This window comes from Halictus rubicundus, chromosome 10, assembly GCF_050948215.1.
Source record: "Halictus rubicundus isolate RS-2024b chromosome 10, iyHalRubi1_principal, whole genome shotgun sequence".
Classification (NCBI taxonomy): Eukaryota; Metazoa; Arthropoda; class Insecta; order Hymenoptera; family Halictidae; genus Halictus; species Halictus rubicundus.
In genome coordinates, this window is record NC_135158.1 from 8014615 (window position 1) to 8035233 (window position 20619).

General features: G+C 40.9%; 1 protein-coding gene across 1 annotated transcript in view; it reads right to left on the reverse strand.

Moving 5' to 3' along the window:
• The window catches only part of Cad89d (cadherin 89D), a 61826-nt gene that overhangs the window by 19386 nt on the left and 21821 nt on the right, over positions 1–20619 (reverse strand). Inside the window, exons 2-7 of the mRNA XM_076795534.1 lie at positions 15680–15830; positions 8419–8549; positions 6897–7055; positions 2780–2888; positions 1579–1781; positions 1304–1432 (exon numbers count right to left, since the gene is read on the reverse strand). Of these exons, the coding sequence (XP_076651649.1) occupies positions 1304–1432; positions 1579–1781; positions 2780–2888; positions 6897–7055; positions 8419–8549; positions 15680–15830 (882 nt within the window). The remainder of the gene's footprint in view (positions 1–1303; positions 1433–1578; positions 1782–2779; positions 2889–6896; positions 7056–8418; positions 8550–15679; positions 15831–20619) is intronic.

The window sequence follows — 20619 nt, forward strand, 5'->3', positions numbered from 1 at the left end:
TGACATCCTGACTTCTCACTGGCAGCTTCAACGTACTAAAACGACTGCAATGTAGGTACTGTTCCTAAAATAATTTTTTTGTAGACTGCGGATCTTTATGCAAAATAAAATTTTTTTACCAATTGCTACAACTAGAAACTAATCGTCATTTAAATTTCAATTAAGTCAAAGTTCTTCCTGTTCAAAATAATATAGAAAAAATATTGTTTAATTTTTCAGATTATTCCCATTTAACAGTTATCTTCAGCGAACGAACCGTTCGAAATCAATATTTCGTGGAACTTTTAGCAGAAGATGATGTTAGCTCCAATCGAGCTGGAATGATGGACGCGCTAATGGTAATTACCTACTTGACAGGTCACAGGTTCCAAGGAAGCCCGTATACAGTTTCTAAACTGCAAGCAATTAATTGGTAGCCATATGTCACGGTGAGACATCCGAATCGTTCAGTTTTAAATTGCAAAGTGATGTAGAACAGCATCTGAGGTTATCACCTATGGCCTAATAGACACGTGGAAATCTACATTAACAGGTTCCAGTACTGTCCCATACGTAGAAAGTCGGATTAACGTGTTCCGGTTCGAACGTGTGAAAATACGTCCAACTTTTCCGACGATTTCAACCCATCGATTATAAACGTGTCACGGATGTGAAATAACCTCTGCGCATCTACAACCTCTGGAAACTAGGATATCCGCAGTCCGATTTGCAATATGAAATTTTTGTGCATCGCTCAACTCGATTTTTTAACTTGGTCTAAGGTGATTAATTCGCGATGGGACTAATTCATCGCTTCTAGCCTTCGCTATAGCAAGTCTTCCATTGGACAATTTTTGTTTCTCTTCTCCTGGCAAAACTTCTGTCAGACATTTTCTAGTTCTCGGTTTCTAGCAAGACTTCTATCCGACAGATTTTGATTTACTTTCTTCTGAAACGACTTCTATCAATTTTTATTTCCTATCTTCCAAAATTTCTATTTCTCTTGTTCGAGGAAGATCTTTTATTCGACAATTTTTCTTTCCTTCCCTGCATCTTCATTTTACTCGCGAGAACAATATTAACACTAGAACTACCGGACCAGTCAAAATGACTGGTTCCAAACTTTTTCTTCTACAATTACTGAAATTGTAAAAATGTTTTCATCGGAAATTTTTTAATGAACCTTTTCATTGAAGCACATATTACAATAGAAGTTGTATGAAGTCTGAATGGGCACTTTGTAACATTGTCACTGTTACAAAGCAATATACGTCGGTCGCATTTATTGCTCTAGTGTTAAGAGAGCACAGAATTGGATATTTACCGGCATAGGGTAGAACTCGTAGATCTTCGCCTTGTATACGTCGCGCGAGAACTTCGGGTCGAGATCGTCGTTGTCGAGGATCGTGATTTTGACGGTGGTGTTCGTGGTCCTGGAAGGAACGCCGCGGTCCTGTAACATACGAGGCAGAAGAGTCGACAATGACGCCGGTCGTAACGAGAAACGATCGTGGGGTAATATCGACGGCGCTGCGACTTTCACCCGCGGTTTTCTACGATGTTCTTGCCCGCGGTGCATGTGTAACATCGTCTACTCACCGTGGCCGCGATGACCAGCGTGAACTCGCGATCGCCGTTGTCGTAGTCCACCGGTTTGCGGAGTATGAGAGCGGTTCTGTGGCCGGATTCTAGTGAAAATTTCCCCTGCTCGTTGCCTTTCACTATCGCATAGTGCACGTCGCTGTTCGGCGTGTTCGGCTTGTCACCGTCCACCGCGTGGATCCCACGAAATATCGTCACACCTGCGATTAGACAGACGAATTTCGTGGCAATATTGAACTTTCGGAAAGCCAATTGGCCGTGCAACGTTCCGTTCGATCGAGTCGCGAAACGAAACAATGCCTCCGACAGGTTTCTTGGGGATTTTCTTCTGTTCGATCACGTTACATCGACATCGATCGATTCTGTTCCAGTTAGAGATTTTTTTCTGGGGAAAACGATTAAGGATTTGGAAATGATTACGATCGTGACAAGTCGGTCGAAATGCGAAGAAACGATCGTGATTTCTTCGTGATTTTCTTCTGACTTGTTACAGCTCGATCGTGCTAATTGGAATATTACATGATTGTGTTCTGGTTAGACATTTTTGTTCAGGAACAATAGTACAGTAATTTGTGAATGATAGTGTTTGCGAGAAGTAGTTGGCCATAAAGCGTCTGTTTTATACATGGACAATAGATTGTCTAACGAGGTGTGACATCCTGCTTTATGATTTCTTTTATAGCCGCAACGATTACTTCGTCGGTGAAATAGTATGTAACGAAAAATTTATGATTGCCGCCTATTTGTTCTAAAGTTAAATGCTGCAAACACAGAGAAGGTGCTAATGATGCACATTAGTAAATATTAAAGCAAAAACTTCTTTGGGTAATACGAGAAGATTTATACCAATTAACAATTTAGCTCAATACTTTACCAATTTGTAGTATAACTCAGTCGAAAGTCTGCATATTTTCTATATCATATTTTTACAGTCTCGAACAAAGATCTAAGTATCCCGTCCAACTATTTTATTCGTGATTCACTGTGGAAACTTATTGTTAGAGAAGTAAAACAAAGTGTTGCCTCATCACGTCATGAGAACAACGAAAGTGTTTTGCAAATTTTTACATTATTGCGAGCACAATGGGTTCGAACGATGACTAATATCTCGATAAGCATGGAAATTCATTTTTCTTTCGAATAAAGCGTCTCGAAGCACAGTTCAGCGTAAAACTAGTTCGTATGCGGTATATCTCACCAACTGGCGTAAGCTCGTCCACGGTTACGTGATAAGGCGCATCGACAAATTGCGGAGCATGATCGTTTATGTCCTCCACGTAGACCGTCACTGACAGGTGCGATGTCACCTACAAGCATAAGTATTAGTACATTAGATGTGCTGCGTGCTTCGAAAATATAGTGTCCCGGATAACCGTCTGATCCCGCAGACAATTCCCGCGGAATTCCGAGTTCTACAACTCCGTTAGAATTAAGTATGACATGATTAAACTCTGTGCGAAAAGTTTATATGCTGTACATAGACTACGGCTATTTATTGAAAATAATAATTACTTGCACCATTTGGAGCCAAATGCAAATTTCTCTTAATGATTTTGATAAACTGAAACTAATATATCCTTGAATATTTTCAATTTCTGTACAGCTTTAAATTGTACCTGCTCGTTCTAACTATAAAATATTTAATTACAAATTTTTTTCTAAAAAGAAAATAAAAGCTTTCATAATTTATATCTTGACACCAGTATTATTGCCATTGTCGTCTCCCTGAAATTGAATTTGTTAACTTTCCTTGAAGCATATAAAATCCCAAGTTTAAATATCTGTTTTCTAAAATTGTATCATCGTTGTGCTGAATTGTTGAAAAAGTTTTAAACCTCGTTGAATCTTTTAATCACGTTTACACTACATTTAAGATAGATTTCAAACACTTCGGAATGTACTATGAGAAATTATAGTTGCAGAGCCGGGATAATGATGGTGTCGTCAATTATGAACACAACTCGGTGCTTTGAACACCGTGGAACTAGGAAAGAAGAAATGCAGAAATAAACTGAAGGAAAATATAAAAACAAATTAGAGCGGCAGACATGGAGAAACAAGAAAGCTGCGGGGACATATAACCGGAGAAAATATTTCCGGAACAAAAAGAGAAAATATACAATTTTCAGCATCTTTTAAGCCACTGTTTCCTGCTACACCTCGCTAATGACCTCACGTAACGTTCCCGTGACAATGAGCGTGTACGTGCAGGATGTTTCAGTTTCGTTTTAAATATGCTCGGTGTTAGAAACTGCAGCCTAGCGTGAGCGAGTTAATGACATTTTTGCATTGCTGATTCCTCGAGCGTTTTCGTAGAATTTACCCGTGTACTTTCACTAATCATTATTTAACAATCTCAAAATGCTCCTCTTCGTGCTCCTAATGAATGATCTCTTATATTCTGAATTAAATTGCAAACTGTTCGAACAATTCTAACGGAACACTTTTTCATTCTTTATGTAATTGATACATGTACAATATGCCGTTCTGTTGTGCTGTAAATTGTTATGAAAAGTTGATGCCTTGAAAAATTTCCTGCACAGTTCTTCCCGATTCCGTGACTGCTTCTCCAGGCAAGAGAAGGAATAAATAAAAAGCAAGAGAGATTTGTAGGACGGAAGCGATAAATGTATGTGAGAAGAAGATAAGAGGAAAAAGATACACCAGCGAGGGCGTTTGATACGTTCCAACTATTTTCTCCCGATAATCTCATTCGCCTCTTTCTCATAATTTTCGTTTGCGACAAGCTATGCCGATTTATCAATAAAAATGAAAGTAGAAAATCCGACAACCTATCGCGGAGAAAGTACGAGTCCGTTGCGCATGGATCATATTAAACGAAATGTCACCTAACATTTGCAAGAATATTAAGTAATCTCCAAGTTAAAATTGCATGAAAAAGGAAGTACACATCAAGAACAAAAATGAAAATATGATAATCCATATTAAATTGATGACAATCAAGATAATCAAAAACGAAAATCAGAACAAATATTCATAATGTAAACAAAGACAAAATAAATATAAAATAGGTATACGAAGAGTGAAAAATGTTCATGATAATCAAGATAACCAAGAACAATATTTACGATAGATTATGGGACGGATAAATAATTGTTCGCTTGCCACAATAATCAAAGGAAGCCAAGGAGGGATGAGATGAAGGATGACGGAACGCGAACATGAAATAAAATGAAGGAAGTTGATGCACCGCGGGCATAAAAGAAGAAAGGTTGAAACAATAGTCGTAGAACAGGCACGAAAAACTTTTCCGCAACTTTATGATGTCCTTTCCAGAAACCCTGTTCGCGTATAGCCCAGTATACGGAATTGATTTTAATATTCCTCTCCTCCGTGCTTCTACTCTCGGCTGTCCTCTTCCCTTCTGTTCCTCTCCCTCTCTTCAACATTTAATATCACCGACGAGACGGGGACGCCATAACAGTCTCACTTCAGATTTATCCGCCGGGATTGTATTAACGCAAGACAACTCCGTCTACCGTGTTCTGCAGTTTTTATTGCATACTTTCGCAAAACCGTGGTCCATTTGCTGAAAGCCTGTTTTCCGGGGGATGGGGAGGCACGGCGGAGCAATTATTACAACTGCGACGCGCGGAATCCTTGTACCTGGATTCCATTTGAATGCAGATGCAGAATATTTCGAAAATCTCGGACAGTAGCTGTTCACCTCGTAATTACTAGTAATTGCTGTTCTTCGTCGTTACACCTATACCGATGACTATATCGAGTGCTACTTGTGTATATTTCGGAAGATTGATAACAAAAAGTTTCTTTGAAAACTGTCGGAATTTCTGTCAGATAATTCGAAAACCCTTGCGTGTTCATCATAAATGGTTGAATAAAAACCTTTAGAATGATTTCTCGCACGGTTTCGCGTTGTCCGAAACTTTAAGGGATGTTCTCAGACCAAGAACATAATAAAAAAATAAAAATTGTCTATTGGAGCATAGATAAATATTAGTCTTAGAAATTTAAAAAAAAAAAACATAAGAATGAACAGGAAAAATCTCAGTGGTATACTTGCTAGTGATCCATTCAAATGGTGACGACTCAATTAGTGCTCGATCTTCGTAAAAGCTTTCACCCTACTTGTTTCTCCCGTTGATGATAGTCAATGATATTCCCGTAGTCGATGAAGAAGTTAGCCAGCGATTGGCTGGAATCGACGTAAAACGCCGCAGATATAATTAATAGGCGTCTTCGCGCTGTTCTGCGGTGACTTCGATGCCGGCTTTCCGTGTCCGGCTTGCGCATAATTACGAACTATAATGCTGGTAGCCATCGCGTGTAATTCTCGTAAGTATGGAAAGTAGCGGTTCCAAGCGGCTCGTTCTTGGAAGCACCGTTAAAAATTTTGAAACACACACGCCGTTCCGCTGGCTGGCGCAAAAGTTCCCAAACCTATTCCACTTTTCCCCCCAGAGATCTGGTTCTTTCCCCGTGCGCGCCGCGATAATTGGAGCGTGTAGGTACCGGTCGCGATACAGCCGAGCCTACGCTACCGGTTTTATAGTTCTGTAACGCGCTAATCAGCGTTTATGCAATTATTCCGAAGGAATGCCGTGGATCGACGGAACCGTTACGGTGCCGATCGCGATTTTTATTCGCCGACGAAAAAACGGCTCGTGCCGTTGTCACATTCAACAATCCTACATCTACAATGAATATCATCTGAACATCCATTTTTAGTACTATCTGATAAGCCCAATTTTATTAGCATTTTTTTTTTATCCAACTTAACCCTTTGCACTCAAGTGGTGACTCTAAAGCACCACTAGAAATTGTTGTGGCATTATTTCAAAGAAATTACAAAAAATATTTGTTATATTACAAAATTTGTATTTAATAGATTACTAAACATTTAAATATTATATGTGGAAATCAGATCAGTCTCGTACGAACAAAATGGAAATATTCCAAGACGGATGAAAAATTTCGTTTTAGAATGAAAATAGCGCCGAGTGCAAAGGGTTAATTTCATTAAAAATGTTATGTTACGTGTTAACAATTCGCTCGACTCCTTGGACAGCAAGAAATTCTTATTTTAGACATTTCGTGAATATTCCTGCATTATTAAATATTTTTTTTTTTTTTGGATTGTGTAACTATGACGGACATTATCGTGGCTCGACTCCTTGGGTGGCCAAGAACTTGTATCAAGCATTCCATGGATGAGTCCGTAATGAGAGTTCCATCGTCTGTCCCGTTAAGGCAGATGGCGTGCGACGGTATCGCGTATTAATAAAATCGATGAACAAATCGATCGCGCGCTAGATCTACTTTCTACGATTTACCAGGGAATCGCCGCCATCGTTGTAGTCGCAGACCACGCGGAACTTGAGCAGATTTCTAGGCGACTCGGTGTCCACAAGATCCTCCAATGACTGGGCCAGCACCAGAGACACGTGTGTCTTGTTCGTCTGTTTGTACGCGAAGAAACGAGCATCCTCGTCCTGCAAACAGTTACAACTCGGTTACGCTATGTCATATAGGCAACGGTACACAAGATACTTTTGGAACGATCATTCTGCCCGAGGTTCATTTATGGTCGCTGTTGAACGGTAAACACGGTACTCCTCGGGAATTGTTTTGTTCGCTAGAAACGTTTTTTCTCGACATCGAGGTTGCTTCTCTGGAACTGCAATACCGTGCGCTAACGACTAAAACGATTGCTAACAGCTGGCCATTCGGCGCGAAATCGTAAACGATTTTCTTCCGATTCGGAGCTAATGCTCTTAGAACAATCACTGAGGACTCTGTACTGCAATCCTCGCGAAGAAATATATATCCAAGATGTGAATCTTTAGTAACTAGACTGCCAAATAAAAATTGTTTAGAATGATTTCATTATTAGATTAGAACTTGTCATTCATAGTTTATAAAATCGAAAAGAAAATTAATACATGTAAATTTGTACGGCTAGATTTTCTCCGAATATCAATAACATAAAAATAGAATTTTATTTTTAAATCGTCAACACGACTTTCACTGAAACAACATTTACGGAAGATGTCTCGTAAGTAGTAGCATGAATATTTGTATTTTCCTGATAAAATGTAATGAAACCTGTTTTTGAAACGGGCGATAAATTATTTACAAATGGTAATTGACATCCCTCATGCAAAACAGTCTGGATCTGTGTTTATGTTAAAACAAATTCATAACGACACTTATTACTATAATGCTCATGATTATTCATTGGAATTTTCATTTCAGTTAATTGGACAGACAAAGTTGATTCCCACTTATCCAGATAAATGTATTATAAATGCTTATTAACTACAGAATTATGCAGTCTGTGCTATTTATGCAGCCGTTTCTTTTTCCTGTTTTTTTTTTCATTATAAAATAGTTCTCATTTACTTTCGCGCACGCAATCATCTCAAAGTTGCGTCACTTTCGAAGCGAATCCGAAAGATTCAACTTCCGAATCCTCGAAACCATAACACGACACACTGACTTCTTTCATCACATACTACAGCCACGGAATTCTATGTAACATTCGTTCCTTCACTTTCTCCAATGGTATAATCAGACACACGAAATCTGTTAATTAAAGTTAATTAAATGCGAATCGTGTTAATGGAGTGTTTCTCTGAAGCAGTGCCATCCTTTTCATTATCTGACTAGATCTCCGCGATTGTTCACTTGGAATATTTGATAATTGCTCGACAAATTAAGAGAACAAAAATCACATGATATTTAATATCACGCAGGAGTTGCGTTTAATTAATTACACGAATTACTCGATTACGCTGCATAATTAATTTGAAGAAAGGTGAGTGCCTTTCTGTTGTATATTTAATCGGTACTTACTCTGTCAACTGGCATAATCGAAATGTGGTTCCTTGGATGTGCCTCCAGTGACAGGATCTCTGTACCCTTCGCAAGGTTCTCTGGTACCCTCACGAACTTCAGGTACTCTCCTACAGGATAAAATTGACATCCTGTAACAATATTACAAAAAAACATATGACTGAATTTATCCATTCTATTAAATGTCGATATTAATATTATTAAATTGTCAGAAAAGTTTTTACTGTTTTCTACGTCAGAAATTAAAAAAGAGACTAATTTTAATTTCATATTTTTGTATTCCCTTTTTCTCCTCTCATTCATCATAAATTTTTCAAGAATTGTGGTTCACGAAAAGGCACCTCAACAATTTTCTCCTTCGCTCATTTCATTCATTATACTCGTTTCTTTTCGATAGTTGTAATATTTATAGCAATTGAGGGATGGTTTAAACTCAATCATGCATCTTCCACTTAATTTTCAATCCGCCAGCAACAAATTCATGTTTCATAACAACGTTGAATTGCATTATAACTGCTCACACGCCCATACAAGGCATGCACGCAGAAACTTACCAGAACCGAAAAATATCGAGGGAAATGCAAGTGAAAGGGCTCTTAGTTAAATTTGCATATTAGTCGGTTTAATTTCGCTATCGTATCGCGTTGCAAGCTCATAAAGCGGAAAGCAGGCTCACCGAGTGACACACATTGAAACTTGCACCCATGAATTCTATCATTTTCGAGAGGCGGAACTTGAAAGTAACTTTCCTGTCTACAAAATCTCTGCCGAGCTACACGGCCCTGTCCGTGCTCTTTTCAAACTTTTCAATTCCCTGTGTACGAAGATTCGCCGCAGTATCGGCGCCAAACAGTTTCGAGCAGTTTCCTTTTGTTCGAAGCATAAGAGACATTAATTCTTCGGGAACTGATTACAGAACTTTTAATTGAAGAACTTCGCATCGAGAGATTAAGAATCGAGCAACTCCTCGTTAATACGTTCACCAGCCTGTTGTTCTTTCATCAGCGACGCAATTTTTACATCTAGATTTCGGAAAATTGCGCCGAACACGGGGCATTTGCTATACTAAATATCAGACAACATACTGAATTTCGATTTTCAATTAATTTCTCGATAGAAACTATTATTTCGAAATTAAGTTTGTATTACTTTCATTACTTTCACTTTTAAAAGGACCGACTAAAAAATAATAAATATTAAAATCAACGAAATTAGAACTGTTAAAAAATGATTAAGGACGTTAATGGTCCCTGGTCTGGATTTCATTATTGAATTGCATTTTGCTTGTACTATCAGCGTGTTACGAAACCGATTTTACAGGTACCGGCTCGGACATTGTGGAATTAAGTCGTACGGGTTACTCAATCACGCGAGCCGATACACGCATACACGCACGCCAGACATATTTCAGTGAAAATGTCGACAACTGTCTGACACGCGCGAAAACGAGCGTGCAATTATATTTCGCGGCCGTTTTCTGAAAAATATCGGCTCGGTTCGATAACATGATTTTTCCTTTCTAATATCTCTCCCGCGGACTCGAATGGCTCGAGTCGAATGCCGTAACTCGAGGCAACGTAATCAAATTTTTCTTGTCGTTCAGGAACCGTTCGAAAGGTCGACAGTTATCCGCCGCGAAACGCATCCACACGGCTTGTCTCGCGCCGGCTTATGCTTCGAGCACTGTAATTTTCACTCGTAAGCTGTCCGAACGGATTGGAAATTCGATTGTCGTTCTGCGTGGAAAGAGATGTCGCTTTATGAATTTTCTGTCACGGGGGCTGGAAATCAATTCAGAGCTTGCACTTGAACTTTTTATTTTGGTGTTTTCAAGTCTTCCGCAATTCTCTACTTTTTCACATTTTTTACATCTAGTATGTTGCGAAAGAACTTCTTCGAAAGAAATACATTGCTACATTTTCCGGTAATGTGTTCCACCGTGCTTCATTAATTAATATTCTCAATTTACAAAGAGACGGAGAAATATGATCTCCTTTGTTTTCTCACATTATTTCATCATATAACAGACTGCGGAGTTTTATGCACGGCAAGAACTGTCTACCTTAATTGTAATAAATTGTATTTTACCTCAATTTTATTTTCATATTCTCCTGATTTTTTCTTTGTCATACTGACAATTCAATATTCTAGATATGAGAAATGAGTGATGGACTAAAGTACAACGAGAAGTCAACGGTAAAATTCACTGTGGAATGACGGATAATACGTTTAATAACTTCCGATGTGTAATAGTAAATATTACCAACAATGGCCCGATGAAATCTCGAATTTCAACGAAGTTTGTCACGAGGAATTGTCCTCGTTAGCGCGACACGTTCTCAGTCAGCGACCAGCGGCGTTAATGTCGCAAAACGGTCGAGTACGAGGATCAACGTTGGCAAGAACAGGTAGGGGCGAGGTGCGTCGCCGCAGAAATATGTCCGCCCGTCTGAAAAGCCGGACGGCGGTGTTTTATTCGCGTGTGTATGTACGTGGAAAACGCGGGATTCGTGTTTCAAGTGGATCCGTTGAATCCCGTCCGGGGAGGCCAGGCCAACTAATTAGCCCGCGCGAACTGGACGCCGCCGTAAAACATTGTTTCCGACTGCGAAAGGGAAAAGATCGAGAGACGATAACCGGCCGCGTATCTGAGTCGATTGTTGGAGGAAGCTCGTGTCTCGCCGAGGCGAAGATCCCAATCTCAATTTATTCAGGGCCGCGATCATCGTGTCTATGCGATCTAGGGAGCGCGCAACGCGTCGCGGAATCGTTCCGCGGATACGCGAAATCAATTCGATGATCTCGACGAGTAATACGAATATATTGCGAACAGCTACTTTAGATGAGTATCCCACGAAAACGGAATCGAATAGATCGATTGTATGGTAATTTCGAGTGCCAACTTACTGGCATCGAACTGGCCCGATCGCGAGAGCTAAAATTGCAGACAAATCATTTTCAACCCTCGTTTTCCCAACTTAATTTGTTTCTTGATGTCAAGTCGGTAGCAAAAAAAATCCCAATTTTTGAAAGAGGTCGAAATCGTTCGCCCTGTATGTACTTTTAAATAAGGTGCTGTTGTGAAACAAGGTTCATTAATTTTGTCAAAGAAATTTTTTATGAATCACGACTTTTTCAGACTGTTAACCAGGCGGATCCCCTTAATGAATCGTTCGAGCATTTCCCATAATGAACGAGCTCGTTGCAGCGTTGCCGAAAGAGTGTCGAGCAAGGGAACCTCCCCCGGCGGGGAAATCACTATCGTAATCTGCATCGCGAGGGGGTGGCTGAACGGCTAATCATAATGATCAGCCGGCACCGAGTGAAGGGTCACTAAACCCGTTGCCAGCCATTACCGGAGCGGCGTGTTCCCGCGCGTTTACAGGTGTTTCCAGAATATACGTACTACAGAGTACTTTCACCCGATTGCATGCCGATTCGAAGCCGATATTAACAGGCGGACACGCATCGAGGTAGCCAGCGGAGCCGATCGATTCTTTTCGCGTCAGGTTTTTCCAGTCGCGGAGCAACGATCCTGTGTGTACAACGTCATAGCGTTCGTTGTTCGACAACGAAATGTTGTCTTTCAACGCACCGACCGCAACGGGACACACCACGTTATTACCGGGCCCGTTCTAAAACCCGGCGGATTAAAAATTCAACCGGACACCGAGCGAATTCGATTGCCCGTTTGACACGCTGCCAGGACAGCTTTCACGTTTTGGCTAATTAACGGCCCTGCAAAACTCCTGCCCTACCCCGCGCTTTTTCCATTAATTATTTTTAATTGAACACCGACATTTTTAGACGCGCTGAACTGCGGTTTAACGTGGAATTGATTATACCGGGCTCGTCGAAACGCTTTCGCGTTTTTTTTTCTCTGTCTCTCTTTTCTGAGTCTCTGCTTTGTGAACAACAAAAAATAAAGCTCATTAAAATGCGATCAACTTGCTTTCCATGGAACCAGAAGCGGTCGGAATATTGACGAGATTCTATTTGCGTGGACTAATCTACATAATTGGACATCTTAAACGATTTCGATTGCAGTGGAATGTCTGAAACTTGAAAATTTCTCTTGTTTTTATGTCACAACCGATTTCATTTTTATGAAATCAGCTGAAACCCGATGAAAGTTATTAGAGGAAATAAGCAAATTATTGTTTCCTTAAGAAAGCGAACCACGAACTGTAGTAAAAATATGAACAATCACTGCTCGATCACTGTATCTCCCAAACGCCGCCGACAGCTGAATCGCGTTTGCCGGCGGAAGGGATCGACGCTTATCATCGGTCACGGATAAAGATCGATTCCCACGCAGCATAATCTACCAGAAACTCCGTCGGCGGAAGTTGCCAAATCGTTTGGTACCACACTATCGCGGATCGTAAATAAACCGGGAGTTGTTTTAAAGAAATCTAGCAAATTTCGCCGTTTCCCCGTTCCTCTCGCTTTCTTTCCATCTCTTCCTGTTTCCTTTTCATTCTTCCTTCTTGCGTTCCCGTCTCCTTTCCTCTTTCACCACCTCGAACTACCTGCATTTGCTCCACCGACTCGATCCGAAGAGAATTTACTTTCCCGAGGCAGCCAAAAGGAACGCCTGGGACGAATATTCGAAGAAACACCTTATACGCTCTATGCGACAATGGCTGCGCGTGTTTATGTTTTAGTGAACACCGAATCGACACGTATGACCCCTTTAAACGGTTTAAACCAAATTTGCTCGGGGAAATGTTGCTTTTGGAAACATTGTATTGCACTGGAGCTTGCTGCGATGAGATAGCGATACAGTGAACTGCTTTTATTGCTAAAATCAGAATGCCGAGATGAACCATCAATTATCCAATCTAAGCAAGCATGATTAAACGTGATTGAGAACAATTCGAATTTATTTCTATATTTTTCTATCTCTTTTATCTAGTAGAAGTATTATTGTGGCATTAATGTTAAAATTTTGTTTAATCCATACATGAACTATTTAGAAGAGAAAAATGAAGAAATGGAGTTGAACTAAAATGGAGAGAAATTAACTCGCCTTTTTTGGTTCAGAAATTGTAGTTCATTCTCACTGCGTTTACAAGTAGAGTGTGGAATTTCTGCATTTGTGAAACTTCCAGAGAATTTAAGAATACTGTTGTATTAGGAGAAGATAAAGTTCGCGCACTGAATACAATGTTTAAAGTTGCATAAAAGTTGCAATCCAGGCCGTTTGAAATTAATAGATAATTCTATACATGTAAAAATCATCTTGTTTCATTGTTTCGAGCTTAACCGGTTGAACAGAAACGGAAGGGATGAAGAGATAAGTGAGAATCGTAATAGTAATGAAAGAAAAAAATAGTATTGAAACGGAGCGGACCGATTCGCATCGCGGAATTCATATTTCACAAAGTTTCCGCGATCAACTTCGAGCTGATCGAATAAGAGGGTCGCGACTCCCTCGTTTTCGAACATCGGAACAGCTGCCACCCGCAGCGTCAACAATTCTGAAACACCCGGTGTACATAACGAAACGATTACATAACGAAACGGCTCGACTACGCGCCACCGGCCGCGATTGCTGCATGTGTTGTGTAGCATTTACACAAGTAAGCTCGTTCCCCAAAGCTTCCACGGAAGTGGGACAAGGTCGGCCGGCTTTTTGCACGTTTCCGCGCTTCCATCGGTTCGACAGAGTTACGTCGCGGACACGAGCGTATCGCTGGACATATTAATACATCACTAATCAGAAATACGAGACAAACCCTCCCTATTAGGTCCCGGAATCCCCGCGAAAGAAGTCGGCAGACATTGTTGCTTGTCGGTCGATTTTCGAAGGGCAACTTTCACTGTACCTTCGTTTACGAGTTGTGTCGAACGAAATTTCCTGTACCGAGATTATTAATTTCGCAAATTTTGAACAGCAAGATTTCTGATCAGATTCAATTTTTAATATAATTATATGTATATTGGTTGGGAGAAACCAGATAAGAATTTCTTCAAAATTTGCCACTTTCTGTTGCTTGAGACAGAGAGTATGATTAAGCTGAGTAATTAAATTATGGTCAAAAGCAGTTCCGTCGCTCGGTTAGAAGAAGACAGTGTTTACGAACGCTCTAGCGCGGCGATCATTAATACAAAGCAAGCCGCAGTGGAACTTCCGCGGAACAATTTCCGTCCGCAGTTCGCCGAAAACTGGTTTGAAACTTATGTTGCAGTATACATGCGTTTAAGTAGCTTCGCCAGTTTATGCGACAATGCATTGCCGGCAGCATTCCAACGCTTCTTGTCCGCCTCCCTTCAAGAATGTCCTCGTTGATTCGGGGATGAAAAAGGATCCTCGAGATTCCCCAGCGTCAAAGCTAAATACACCTTTTATTTCCGCGATCAAAGGTTATGTGCGACCTCGACGTATCAAATTATATCACGGCCAGGAATTTAAGTACAGTCCAGCAATATTAACTCGTGTACGACACTGTCCTAGTGATCATTGAACATTTTTTGAAAATGTATTCTCCGATAGCCGAGTATGGCAGGTGCGTGACACCTAACGAGCCGGCGGATTAATTAGTTCGTTCGCGTCCGAACAGGTGAGAGAAGCATCATTAACGGTGAACAAATTGCGGTTTGAATACGAACGAGACCTCGATCTCACGATCCGAAATGGTAACGATGGGAATGAACGGACCATCTTCGCGAGGAAACAGTTCTTCTGAATGTGTCGCACGGGATAGTAGGTCGCGGATAGATTAATCTAAAGGCGTATTTACCTTAGATAAAGCGGGAGGAAACGCGAGGCGAGGCGTTGCATTATTTTCATTATTTTTCCTCTCATTCGCTCGTTCATTATCATTCTTCTCGGGCGCGCGGCGAGTTACTTTTTTCATCGGTAAACAAGAACAAGGATTGCGAGCTGCTCCTTCCGCTTTGATAATTCACCGACAGAAAACAAAAAAAACGAAAAGAAAAACAAAACGTTCGAAATGTACGAGATACAGGGAACTGTAACCCCCGCCCCGTTCCTTTATTTTTTTCAAAATTAAATGAAATTCTAGTTCCCTGTGATCGGCATTTCGTCATTATAGAAAATTTTCTACAATTTTTATAATAAAAATTTTCCAATAAATTATAAACGACAGAGCCGTTCTGATCGCTGTCAAATAAATCAAGGGGTTAATTTAATCTCCAGAAAATGACGGTTTCGAGTCTCTGGGTCAAAACTATCGAAGGTAGACGAAGACCGAACGACCGAATTATGGGATAAAAACGTGAACAGCAGACTCACCTGTCACATGATCGAGTCCGGCAAAGAGCACCAGTAGGGCAGCCGCGGAGACATAACGGATCCACGGCGAATCCACGGGAGACGTCCTCCTAGATCGTTTCATGTTCGGTCCTCTTCTTCGTCCAGGGTCACGGCTCACCCTCGCGCATGTCTGAAATGAATGACGGTGAATCGCGGATTGGCACTAACGACACAGCACGGTGACGTTGCATCCTCGCGGAGTGCACCGGCGGCGGCGGCGACGGTTGCACGTTGCATCCAGTGCACGCGGCAGGTTGGATCATGGCACTCCCAAGGATGCGACTGAGGACCCTCTATGGGATCTTGTTTGATACGCGATCGTGCTTCCACGGTGCAATTAGGACCGCGATATACGGGACCGGTTGGAGAACGATGGTAACCCGGACTCGAGGTGCAACAGTCTGTTGTTTGCATCGAGAGGGAAGCCACGAGGCTGCGCTCGCGGTGCAATTAAGTTCAAGTTAAAGAGAAAGCACGGGGGCACCCGCGCTCGTAATACATTCGCGTACGAGGCAGGATCGGTTAATTGTTCCCGCGGTGAAATTGTATAAATTAGGCAGGGCTTGGGAAACACCTGCTAAAAATCCCGAAACGAAATTCGAAGAACGCCGGGTGAACGAGATCGAATGTGACAATGCGTAATTAGAGCGAAACGAGGAAGCTGGGGCTTTCACGGTTGATCGTAATGATGGTACGTCTATGTAGTTCTGAGTAATCTGCGCGAGGTAAACATTGCTACGATTTTTCTTTGATCATTTTTAAGCAGTTTTACTGTCAAGTAATATTTTTCTCTTTCTCTCTGTTAAAATCATCCCTGAATCGAATTAATTGGAAATGCGACGAGGCTTTTTCACATTGATCCTATTAGAATAAATTATGCAAATCAATTTTACACGTGTCTTTATGACAGAAAACAAGTTCGTTGTTTGTATGTAAGTTGCCTTATGAAAGTAACGCAGTCTTTTACGCGGGATAAAAATTTGTTGGCAACGGGTGAATTTTGCGAAACAGAAGTTAAACGAAAATGTATATTTCTTCTCTCAAAAATTTTAATGAGATAAAAGTAGTATAACAATGTGTTTATAATATTGTATTTCATCGAGTCATTTTTGTCACAAACGCATATAAACTCTGCAGTCTACAATAAGATTTAATTTCGCTTCATTTTAATATTCTCGTGGCATAAAGTTATTTAAATTCTGACAGAGGTGCTATATCTCTGTATCTCTGTAAAAAGTCAGAGGGAAAAGCGGACAGGAACGGAAAAGATTGAGGTATAAATTCGAACTCGACGGTGTTGTAGAAATAGAAAATTGATGATTTCATCGGTATTGGCTACGTTTCGGCTGACCGATCGCACGAACGTAACAATGTTGCAAATCTGGCTACGTAGGAGGAATGCAATAGAACCGACGACACATTATCGTGGATATCTGTATCGACGTTTTTACACGCCGCGATTTCACTTTCGACGGTGCTGGCAACCGTAACTCGAACAAATTGGCGTTACGCGAGTCGCAGTTGTCAATCAAGCTGACGTACACTTTAGAGAACCGGTGGATAAATCGAGAACCGCCGCGGAACACCGTCATTTTGGAAAAGAAATTCTTCTCTTTGTCGTTACTGTCAGTCACCGGCACTCGGCTTGCCTTAATCTATTCGGCTTAATTGACATATTGAGGGTGGTGCGGCGCGATGCTCGATGTAATGCTCGCGGTACCATTCACAACATTATTCGCAACTCGCTTGCAATGAAATACCTGCTCAGTGAAGGAGCGTATTAGGCTGACAGTTGATATTTAAAAAAAAAAGTGCTGGTAATAGTACTTTAAATTCAATAGCCTAGTAAATAACACGCACCATTTTCCTTCAAGAAATGTCTAACTTCTTTTAGAATAAAAATGGTTCCAACTCTTAGTATGATTATTGTTTATGTTATGCTTTAAAATCTAAAGTAGATCATTTTGAACATTTCGATAATTCTAGTGCTACTAGTTAATGGTCAAATTAGGTGGTTTCACTTTCACATCTTCAGCAATTGTGTAATGGAACTAAAAATGAGAGAAAAATAAATCATCTCGAGTCTTCCGAGATTAGTGTTAAAAATGAACAAACTGCAGACCCTTAGACCGTCCGCTTCCACGGGCACAATTACCGCCGAAATCACGCAGTGGTAGAGGTCCTATTAAAAATCCTTGGATGCCGACCTTGATGAACCCTAGATCCAGATGTCCACGGCCAGCGCAAAGGACTAACAGAAGAGTGGTCAGGGGTGGGGGGACAAGGGGCAGGGGGCAGGTGGGAGGTTAAACGACAGCGAAAAAGAGAGGAAGGGAGTGAAACGGGCACAAGTGAAATACCGAACCTACTTTAAAGTAGAGAAGGAATGAAAGCCGTATAAATTTCAGCGTTCCAAGTGCAAGGACAGCGGCGCGGCGCGGCGCTTTCTACGGGGACGAGCGCGATCCGATTACCGGGGAACGGAGGAAAACAGAGGCAGCCGAGGAATCGGATACGCCGCTTTAAGCGAATTCTTTTCCGGGATTATTATCAAGGATTCCCCCTCGTCCTTGTGCGGCACGAGTCCCGGAACAAAGGGTAAGAGTTTCCAGAGGCGGGGTTCCTGCGAAAGGACGACATCCGTGTGCAGCCACACCCCCTCTCCCCGCCACATACCATCTCTCCTCAAACCGGCGGCGTCCCTTTTTCAACGGGACAATGGGCCAAGGCATGCACCGAAGATCCTTCAAGGATACTGATTAACGCTGCTACCGCTCGGTCGCCAGCATCCCCCGTTACTTGTTCGCGTTTTTCCCCCGAACGATTAATCTTGATCGCGAGCTCTGCCACTTTGACAGCGTTACGTGGCGAGCATACGCGTGCGTCCGCGTCTGACAACGGAAGGGAGGCTGGCTTACATAATTTTAGTATGTATATATCACACCTGCTGACCTATTGAATTTTGTTTTCTCATTTTTTAACCACACTTTTACTGAGCTTACAGATGTATTGCAGTCGTGTGTCGTCTAGACTGTTTCACCCTTAAAACTATTTTTTTTTATGATTTTTAATGCGAAATGAAAATTGTCTAAATTAATTGCAAGGTTGCAGGAGCTACGTACACGTTCGTGTCTTCTCTGAATAATTTTAATCGGTCATCTATGACGAAGATTTGTAAGTCAGTAGAAATGTATGCAGAATTTTGGAAAGAAAGAATTTTGCTATTGTGTTATTTCGAATTGATTCACGATCATTAAGAAAAGAAATGCATCGTATCGATGACCAGACGAGCAACAGCATCGCGATCAGTTATCCAACCTGACACCAATGACCCAGAATGGCGCCGCTAGACATCGTGTTTCGATGCTGAAGAGAAGTGTGACGGACCGATGCGATGACATCCGCTTAATGAGAAGACTCTAAACAGTGCAGCGACACTTCCTCTATGACTGATGAGGAACAGGTTAAACTTTCGCTCAATTACGTGTTACTGTTGCGCGAGTGAACGGTATTTTAATGGCGCGAGTACACGCCTTGAACCCTCGTGCTGTAGTATAGCGAACAGAACCGTGACGTGTTAAAGTATACGCCGAGAATAAATTACGGTTTTCTGGCTTCGTAAAGACCGAAATGTTTATTTATGTACCGGGGTGTTTAATAAATCGCGCCAATTAAAAAGGTGTAACATTGTTTAGTTTACTCGGCGCTGGGAATAATGTTGAGAGAGATGCAAACAAGTGAGCGTTGCAATAAAGATTCCTGTCCGCGGGTGTACTAATCTCTTCTTAATTCGGCTGAGATTCGTTAAGCTAAACAATTTAGCACGGACTACTTGTTCGATTTTATCAATGAGATGCAATAAATTTTGAAACCGTGAGGATTTCATTTGCGAAAGTGGAACATACCAAGGCCGTATAGTATGCAGTCTATTTAAAAATACATACACATGTGATCGGTCTTTTCGTTTAATTTAATGAATGCAGACATTCAGAATGTTCGAAACGTACAAATGATCAGTTCGGTCTAGGATGAAAGCAAGACTAAAATGGAATATCGTTTCTCATTTTATTATTCATCGGTAGAATCCTTAGTGAAGTGATTAAATTTTTATTTTGGGGCCAGTTTTTGAAAGCGAACTCGTTGACATTTAATTAAAAACGAATGCATAAGATGACATGCCTCGTCATTGGTAATTTGACAGAGAAACATAATTGGAACATAATTTTTGAAAAATATTTCACTATTCTTCTATTTCAATTTCTCGAATTAAATTAAATTGTATCAACTACAAAATTGAAGAGAATGAAAATGTTCAAAGTACCTTTGAAAGGATTAGTAAAAATTTTGTACAGATATTTCAATTCGCGTAAACATTGTGAATTGGCTCGTTAAAATGTCTGAACAGTTTCCACAGATTAAAATGGTCTATGAGCGAACGTTTAGAGGAACCATCATTATTCACAACGACGCTCTCCCTATTCATTTGTGCTAATGATTTAATGGTACATTTCTTCGCAGAATCCTGCACAGGCCCGAACATCCCAAGCATTTCTATTATTTCAGGACAACAGTTTCGATCTCGCAATTTCACCTCGTTTAAACGTAACAGCTGCTGTTTTCCTCATTACGGTATTTAACCTTTAATTGCTAGTCGCACGAGTCACGTGTCACGTTTCAGACACGTGTCGTGATTACCTAAATTGTGGTGAGCATAATAAAAATTTCTCACTGCTCCGTGGTTTCCTATGGATCCAGTTAACTTCTCATGTTTTATTAATTAATACGTCTGGTTAGTGTGAACGACGCGAAATTTATGTACATAATTTTAATAAATCAACGAGCTCTTGATGGGATACGTAATTAAGGGTTAAGGACACCGTGCTACTGAGCTCTCAATACGAATTTACAAAATTTAATAT